Source organism: Siphateles boraxobius, unplaced genomic scaffold, assembly GCF_051911475.1.
Source record: "Siphateles boraxobius isolate OS27281-9 unplaced genomic scaffold, OSU_SipBor_1 20, whole genome shotgun sequence".
Classification (NCBI taxonomy): Eukaryota; Metazoa; Chordata; class Actinopteri; order Cypriniformes; family Leuciscidae; genus Siphateles; species Siphateles boraxobius.
This window is the reverse complement of record NW_027508811.1, coordinates 6,508,361-6,517,585: the sequence shown is the minus strand read 5'-3', so window position 1 is coordinate 6,517,585 and position 9,225 is coordinate 6,508,361. Positions and strand designations below refer to the sequence as shown.

Below are 9,225 nucleotides of genomic sequence, written 5' to 3'. Positions count from 1 at the left end.
AATGTATTTTCCAAAAGCATCGTTAGCCAACTATTGTCGCAAGTTCCGTTGAATTGTGTTGATAACTACGGAACTTGCGACCACAGTTGGCTGTGGGAAACGCACCACTCACTGTTTTTAAACCCACAACACACATCATGACCAATGATACTTGTCTTTTTGATGAATTCATTAGTAGAACCAGCTCAAGAGAGTCATATTTTTGACAATTTGTACGACTCATTGCAGCAGTATGACTGGCTTGAGTATTTAAAAAAAAGCGTTCTGACTGATTTGACACGATAACCCAAGTTCAACAAAGATTCTTAAGCCTTTTTGATCATATTATTAAATGAGTCATTTGTGCGACAATGAGTGACAGGAAGCACGATTCATTGCTACAATTCAAATTCTGATTCAGTTCAGTTTGTAAACTAATACTTTAGTGTGTGTTTTTCCCTAAGCCAACTATGTTTACAAGTTCCTTCGTTACCAACACAGTTCAACGGAACTTAAAACCACAGTTGTTTGATGATTCTTTTGGGAGACACACAACAGATGGGTTTTGTGAACAGATTCAACTGATTCATTGAAAAGATACTCAAAAAGAACTTTAAAGTATGTAAGAACAGTTAACAGAAGCAAAGATTGTGAAAACAAGAAACATTTCTCGATTTCCAACCCTAATAATGCCCAACGTAAAAAGTGTTTTCACATTTACGCTTTCATCCGCTCATACACGCCACAAAAAAAGCAAATGTGCATTTCATCTTTATCACAAAACAGGTTTAATTTAATATCTCTTTATTTTTTAAAATAATTAAACATTTGTATTTCTCCGACCCTTTTTAACTTTTGTAATTGTTTGATGTCTGGGGCTTTCTTAAGCACAGGTTCAATTCTGACAATTCTCACCACAGCATCAGTCCTCCACAATCCCCCTCTCACCCCCCCCCCCCCCCAATCAGCAACTAAGTAAAATAAAAAAAAGGAAGAGAGAACAAATTCCACTTGGTCAAAAGAAAAAAACAAAACCAATTCCAGACATAAAACTAAACCCAAAACAAATTAAAAGTGAAACCCAAGAAAGAAAGAACGAAAAGATAAATCCCAAGAGGCTGTGTTCAATCTTTCCTCATCATATACTGGATTCTCCTAAACAAAAATACGCTAAAGGTTCTAATAGATACAGAGTATCAAAGTACTGCATTCAGATACAGTATACAGGTACTTAACACTGTAAGAAACTCCCTCACACACTCGAATGCAGAATGTGTGTGTGAACGTGCAGTTCCATTTCTCGTGACAAGCTTCTCCGGTTTTGCTGCTGGAATTCTAGACACTATCTCAGATGTGTGTGTGTGTCTCTCATTCACTGGTACCAGTACCGGACTGGTGCTAAAGAGTCCAAATGAGCGTACCGGGCGGCGCAATTGGACAGAAAAAGAACGAAAAGGGTGGGGAGGGAATGAGCTGGTGTGCATTCATGATTTTGCATTCTTCCTCTTCTCTGCTGGTTACTGCATAGTGTCCTTTGCGTTCCCTTTGGAGAAGTCTACAATCCAGACCTGCTGCACTTATCCAGATGTTAATGGATAAACAAGGGTCAAAGGTTAAGGGTAGACAAATCTGCTTTCAAATATTCAGGACACTCAGGTGGCGAATGTTGATACAATTCAGAGAGCACTGACATGAAGAGGAAAAGAATAAGGGAGTGAGTGTGTGGACGTAGAGAGGGGGCAGGAAGTGAGGAAAGAGAGCGAATCGGGCTGGTGGTGATGTTCAGTAAGGATGGGCGAGGTAAGTCAGATTGGTAAGTCAGGTTGAGATTCTCCGTTTGTTTGTTTGATTTTCTTAACAGCAGTCGTTCATTTCAGTCCTACTGTCTATTCAAAGTCCTTCCAACTCCAGTGCGGGTTTCTCTTTTTTTTCCTTTTTTTTTGTTGCTTATTTTTATCTTTTAACTTACTTTCTAGTCACGTTCTTTTTCGGCATAATATTTTTAAGGGGGAAAAAAAGAGGATAAAATAAAGTTATTTACAGTGCTTTTGAAATAATGAGACTGACGAGGTGAATCTACAGTAAAGTAAGTCGCACAAATACAGAAAGGAAAAAAAAAAGTGGCCAACGTTCCGAGCGGGTGGTGGAGGCGTTGGGGAAAAAGCGGTCCAGGAGAGGCGCATCATTAAGTGGGAATAATTCCGTCACTCTGGAGGCTTCTCTTCAACTCCAGATCCTCCAACCTCTTCCACAGCTCTTCTCTCTCCTTCTCTTTCTTCTTCTCTCTGAGGAATGACAGAAATAATGAAAATAACAGTGTTTAACACCACATGCATAAGCAGCATGCAAGCCAAAGAGTAAAGAATCAAAAAAACAGCTCACCTCTGACGATCTGACTTGTAAGTGGACGTGAGTTCATCAAACAATGTGCTGTTCATTTCCATGAAGGACTTCAGAACATTATAGACTAAAGCTACTATGGCCCTTAAAGTGGAGAAGAAGAAAGAATTAGACAATTTAAAGCACTTGGAAATGGAAGGACAGGACATGTTTACTCCAGCAGATGACAATATCCAATTAATGCTGGACACTGATGACAGTGTTGTGAATATCACATACAGATATACTGAAACTTTACATGGAGGCTGTGTGTACACTACCGTTCTAAAATAACAGTTTTTCTACACTTCAATATATTTTAAAATAAATCATTTCTGTGTTGGCAAAGCTACATTTTCAGCAGCCATTACTCCAGTCTTCAGTGTCACATGACCTATGAAAACCCTTTTCAGGATTCTTTGATGAATAGAAAGTTCAAAAGAAATTATTTTCAACAGATATTTTTTGTAATTACCAGTCTTTACTGTGACTTATGATCAACAATGTATTCTTGCTAAATAAAAGTATTATTTTCTTTCAGAAAAAAGAATCTTACTGACTCTAATAGTGAGCAGTAGTATTTTATCTCACAATTGCGAGTTTACATCACGACATATAAAGTCAGAATTGTGAGATATAAACTCACAATTGCGTGCTATAGAGTCAAAATTGTGAAAAATAAACAATTTTGACTTTTTCTCGCCATTGCGACTATATTACACAATTCTGACATATTTTCTTAAAATTGTGATATAAACTCGCAATTGAGAGTTTTAGTCCAATTCTAAGGAAAAAAAGACTGACTTTTTTCCTCAGATTTGGGAGTTTGTGACACAATTATGACTTTATAACACGCACTTGCGACTTTATATCTCCCAATTGCATGTTATAAAGTCAGAATTGCAGATATAAACATGCAATTCTGAGAAAAAAAGTCTGTTTATTTCCTGCAATTAAGAGTTTATATCTCACAATTCTGACTTTATAACACGCAATAGCAAATTTATATCACGCAATTCTGAGATATAATTTCAGAACTGCAAGATGTAAACTCCCGACTGAGAAAAAATAAAATTAAGAATTGTGAGAGAAAAAGTCGTAATTGCCTTTTTTATTTTTAATTCTGTGGCGGAAACAAGTATACAGTAGTGAGTATAGCCACTTTCACATAAAGTAAAAAACAACTACATTAACTCCACATACGCAATGTCCCAATATCCCAAAAGCATGTGTGGGAAAAGTGTTTATATTTCATTATTTAATTTTAATTGAATTCAGTCCACATAATTATTTTATTAATTAAATAACGGTGTCCTGAGAGAGTTTGGAAATTGAGGAAGATGCAGCGAATGTGATTAGGACAAGAGAGGCTCCAATGAACTCTTGAAAGTCTCACAGACTGCCAATGTTTGTGTTAAATAACATCAGAAGTGTGTGGATTTGACTCACGGGTTCCAGTGTTCTTTGGAGATCCGGTACAGACTTGTGAACATTATCGGAAGAATCACGTTGGAGTTTTCCTCAATCAGACTCATGATGTACTCATTATTCCAGTAGTACAGAGCTCTCTCAGCCACCTGGACACACATAGAAACACCTGGAGTCTAAACCCAATATGATGTAGAATTTATTTTGCATCTTGATGCAAGCAATTGCTACACGCATTTATAAGCATTTTGATACAGTCCATAAGAAATAAAATTGTGGTGAAATAATATCTGTTGTAAAATATCAGAAAAAAAACTAAAAATGTTTATTTAAGAGCTAATTTCTGGCAATATAATTATATTTGGACCAGTTAAATTCAGTCTTGGACAAGAGTGGGTTTGTGCAGACCTGAAAATGAGGGCTGGAGACACATCTAGAGATCTGTTTGAAAAGAGGCTCCTGGATCTTCACAAACTGCGTGGGCTCAATCACATCCAGAATCTCCTCCAACTCTCCTAGGTACATGACCTACACACACATCAATGCAGACAATCAGAGCAGTGTATGAAGAAAAACAGTGAATGCATCCTAAATGTCATCAACACTGTCCTGAAATCGCGACCTATCAACCTCTTGCTGGGAATTAGCTCTATTCAGCTCACCTCTTTCTGACTGCAAGTTTTAGGCCAGAATTTCAGCAGACCTCTGATAACCTGTTCAAAGGAGAGGAAAACATGAGACTGGTTAAATAAATGGACTAAAAAAGAGAGAGATGATCAGTGAAAGGCTTTGTCCGTTTACTGCACTTACTGGTTCTGTTAACGCTGGGTCTTTCTCTAGGAACTGTACAATACAATACGCCAGCTGTGAAAACAACAGTCATTTCATTGACAGGATCAAGACTGCAGGAAGTAAACTCATCTGAATGTTTTAAAATGCATGAGCACTGGTACCTGTGCGTGAAAAAGCGAGAGGCTCCTGACGGTGTGAAGAGGAATCAAAACTTTCACCAAAAACTGTTTGTGCTCGGCCTTCAGCGGCAGAGCGAAGCCATTGATGATGCTGACAGGATACAAACACAACTTTCACTAACAGAATTCTGATTGGGTAACCCTGAACTTACCCCTACAATCAGCACGATGCAAAACTCAGTGTCATTTAATCATCAGGGGGTTTCTGCCAATTTAATCATATTTGAGGGAAATTCCTGAGAAGACTGTGCTATAACCTTTCAATTCTGAAGTTTGACAAAAGCTGCAGCGGATGTCAAGATCTTTAGTGAATAACAATTTAATTACAGCCTGATCCTCACAAAAAGCTTTTGTCTGGCCAAGACTAGGAACAATCACATGAGTATGGACTATTTTTATGGATCCCCTGGAGACAGTATGCTTTTACTGTATGGAAACTTCTGCTCGTCATGTGGTTTTACAATAACATGACGGTAAATAAAATACTTTTTTATTTTCAGATGAACCATCCCCCTAAGACTTACATGTTTAGGCGATCAAGAATAACTCGTATCTCATGTAAAAGAAAATCCCAGCTGTTAGTTGACTGCAATTATTTAATTATGTTAAGTGACTGAAATTGCATACAAAATCATAACACTGATTGCATACACAACACATACAAATACTAACCCTATTTAGTATTTCCAATACTACCTAACCCTATCCAAAGAATTGAAATACCAACCATAATTGGAGACACATCCTTATAGATATTAACAACTTGATTAAATCAATTAAACGTGTAAATGATCTTTTTTTGTTCAAGTTTGTGTTGTTCAAAACTTTTTAGTGAGATTGGGATATTTTGAAAAAAAAAAAATGTGATTAAAAAACAAAAACAGGATTCTCCTAATCCAAGCAGAAGGATGGATTTTGGGAACAAAAATGTAATACAACTTTAAAACTGGTTATATCATGTAATATAAACAAGGATTTCTATTTTAAACTTTGCTCTTGATTAGTTTAACTGTTAAAGTGATAAATTAGATAAGTACACATTAGGCTACCTATTAAGCTTTTCAGTACACAGTAAAGAAAAAAGAAAAAAATAATTTTTGGCACCATAAAATAATACCCAAAACAGCTGTCATTATCAAAAATAATATAATTAATTTAAGGTGTTTTTTTAATCACTAATACAATTGCATCCGTTATTGATTGTTTATTTGCTTGTTTTTGTTGTGGGTCACATGAGGGGCTATGGAAACTCTGAAATGAAAAATATGAGATGGAAGAAAAAAATACTTTGAATGCTTTAGTGTTCTCTCGAAAATGTTTTGCGTTCCCCTCAAGAAACTCTGCAAAGAACTCAAGGTTTGAGAGTGAATGCAGTTTCTTGGGGGAAGGCACATTTTTTGCGAGAGAACTAAAAAAAGCATTAAAATATTGAATTTTTCTCCCATGTCATATATTTTGCCCCAACATGTCCCTTTTGTGCCTTCGTAGGGGTCTGATTGTTTAAAGAAAATTTAAAATGGACGGGGATGTTTGTTTGTTTATGTTGTATTCTTTCTCTTTTTGAAATGTGTTTGGAACACTGCTAATCTAGATTTGGTAATCTGAAAAATTGTGCATCTGGATCCAATCCTATCTTGCTTTGAAAAAACAGCGCAAAAAAAGATGGATTACCTGATCCTGGATAGCAAAACATGGGATTTCCAAATCTAGATAAATCCGAATTTCTCCAATCATTTGTTTAAATCCTGCTCCTCTCTTACAATAGAGGGCATGCATTAATGTCACTTTCCCACCGGAACATGTCCCCTCACCCGGACTGAGAGGCAAAAGAGCTGATCAATGACGGGATTTAACAAGGGAAGCTGCGAAAATGCGAGTAAAACGAACAATTATCAATTTGAAACTGAAGGTTGGACTCGACTTAGTGTTCCTTACAACTAACCAAAGATCCATGGAAATTGACATGCAGCCAAGAATCATGTTTCCTGACATTTAAACACGTCTGATTTTGACGCCGAGCAAATCCGGTTTTCTGTAGCTTTCCGAAGTCTATAAAAATATACCTAAGATTTCTTCAATTCTATTTATACAGTCAATCTCAAAGCTCTTTCCCGTTTTAGTTGTTTTGCGTATTCACGAAAACCAAAGCTGCCGCTCAGTCTTTTTGCCACTCAGTGGGCGTAACCGCAGTCTCTCCGGTCGACGGTGACGTCACGCAGACACGCACATACCCTCTATTGACTGCAATCTTGCATTACAATCTGCCTCCAGCCAATTAACAACCGATGGATAGACGGATAGCCTTACATGTTTTCTTTTTCAATTGTCCATTTAACGATACAGAAGAAATGATATGTAACTACTTCCTTTACATAGTGACTGAAAAAGTACAAAAAAACTCACCTGCCCAAAATCTCCAACAATTCTGCGACTCCATTGAAGTGCTCAGTTTCATAAACAAAACTATGAATGAGAGACACAGAGATGAATGGTTGCGCTTCATTCCTGCATGTGCAAATATAATGTAAATTGTCATATTAGATCCCTCACCGTAGAAAAATATTATTAATTTGTTTTCGTATAAAAGCTCTCAGTCCCAGGAATTTTCCGTAGATTCTGTGTAAGACTGTCTTCAGGTAATCTCTCTCCCGCGGGTCCTCGCTGTCAAACAACTCCAGCAGCTGACAGGACAACAGATGGACAAAAAAAGATGATGAAAAAATGTTACTGAAAAAAAAGGAATTGAGGAGATTTTTTAAAAAGAACATCCTCACCTGTAAGACAAATTTCTGGTCTATGTACTTTTTGGCAATGCTGGGTTGAAACTCCTGACTCTCCAAAAAGCGAATGAAGAACTCATACACCAGCTGAGAAGAGAGAAGAGAGAGAGAGTTTGTTATTTGGGGGAGTTCTGTGAACTCAGCATGCATGCAGAGAAACGCAGAGAAAATTAAAGGGTGAAAGGTTATTGTTCGACTGAGGCCACACAGTCACAGGACACACTGCTACTGCCACCAGTGGTCTTTGCAATTATAAGAGGTTGGTAGAAAAAAAGACAAGGAGCAAATTTGGGAATGTAACTTTCAATATTGGATTTATTTTTTTCCAGATGAGGAAGCAGGGATTAATAACGATATGAAAGAGAAAAGTTTTACCAGGAAGATTCTCCTTGAGATATGCATCTCATTTCTAAAGGAGTCCTGGAAGCATACAGTGAGTACACACACACACAGAGGGTCAGAGTGTGTGTGTACAAACCCTCAAAAATACACACAGACAAATATGCTGAAACAAATAAAACAGACAGGAGCTGTACACAAGGAGGAAGGGACCAAAGTACACAACAATATTCTCAAGAACCTCCATCACACACACACACACACACACACCTGTAAATGTGGCCATGAGGCCTCTAGAGTGGGTTCATCCTCCTCTGGGTCAAACTCATTACTGTCACTGGGCGGAAGAGTTCGGAATATATTATAGGACACCTGTGAAAGAGAGAGATGTAACATAACCATAAGACATGGAAAAACTTAACTCAAAGGTGTATGCGTGTAATATTTAGGAAGATCTGTTGACAGAAATGCAATATCATATACATAACTATGTTTTGAGTGGTGTATAAAGACCTTACATAATGAACCGTTATGTTTTTATTACCTTAGCATGAGCCATTTCTATCTACATACACCGTGGGTTCCTTTACATTGAAATGCGCCATTTTGTGCCGACAAGTTTCTACAGTAGCCCTAAACGGACAAACACGTTTCGTCACTATGTTGTTCTTCGTGCAAAGAAGCTAGCTAAAGTCAGTGAATAGAACACTGACACAATGATGAACAAGTAACAATAATATTCGCAATAACATATCGTGTTACTGATTAATTAAGTAAACCTAATTTCTTAATTTAACTTTGTAAAGAAACAATTGCTTAACTGGCTACTTTCTGCTGTCTCAGACATTGACATCTTTTCCTTTCGGCCACCGTAGCTTCTGTTGGTTTCAATTCGCAACCTCACCACTAGATGCCGCTAAAAATTACACAGTGCACCTTTAAAGGGCACCTATTATGCAAAATTCACTTTTACATTTGAACATAAATGTGTGTTGGCAGTGTGTATACACAACCACCCTATACCGATAAAAATCCACCCAGTGCTTCTTTTTTAAATCCCCATAAATCATAAGCCCTGTCTCAGAACAAGCCTTTTTTAGATTCAGGGTTTAGATGACGTAGATTTGCACAACACCCTCCCACCACTGTTGACGGACACGCCAGTTTTAGCGTAGACTAGGGGTGTGCCATATCATACCGTCCACGATAATACCGGTATACATTTTTACATGATAGAAAAGTGTCATATCGCGATATCAATGATATAGCGACGCGATGACGTATGGCGCATTTACGTTCCCTAGCACGCACAACAACAACACCTGTCTGAGCGCGAGAGCAGCCTGTCA

General features: G+C 37.6%; 1 protein-coding gene across 1 annotated transcript in view; it reads right to left on the bottom strand.

Annotated features, from left to right (window-relative positions):
* Positions 1–766: 766 nt before the first annotated feature.
* The window catches only part of ppp2r5eb (protein phosphatase 2, regulatory subunit B', epsilon isoform b), a 31,995-nt gene continuing 23,536 nt past the window's right edge, over positions 767–9,225 (bottom strand). The window contains exons 4-14 of the mRNA XM_077236475.1: positions 8,147–8,248; positions 7,532–7,624; positions 7,308–7,438; positions 7,161–7,220; positions 4,740–4,848; positions 4,597–4,650; positions 4,449–4,499; positions 4,195–4,314; positions 3,808–3,935; positions 2,362–2,463; positions 767–2,264 (exon numbers count right to left, since the gene is read on the bottom strand). Coding sequence (XP_077092590.1) covers positions 2,165–2,264; positions 2,362–2,463; positions 3,808–3,935; positions 4,195–4,314; positions 4,449–4,499; positions 4,597–4,650; positions 4,740–4,848; positions 7,161–7,220; positions 7,308–7,438; positions 7,532–7,624; positions 8,147–8,248 — 1,050 coding nt within the window. The 3' untranslated portion in view covers positions 767–2,164. The remainder of the gene's footprint in view (positions 2,265–2,361; positions 2,464–3,807; positions 3,936–4,194; positions 4,315–4,448; positions 4,500–4,596; positions 4,651–4,739; positions 4,849–7,160; positions 7,221–7,307; positions 7,439–7,531; positions 7,625–8,146; positions 8,249–9,225) is intronic.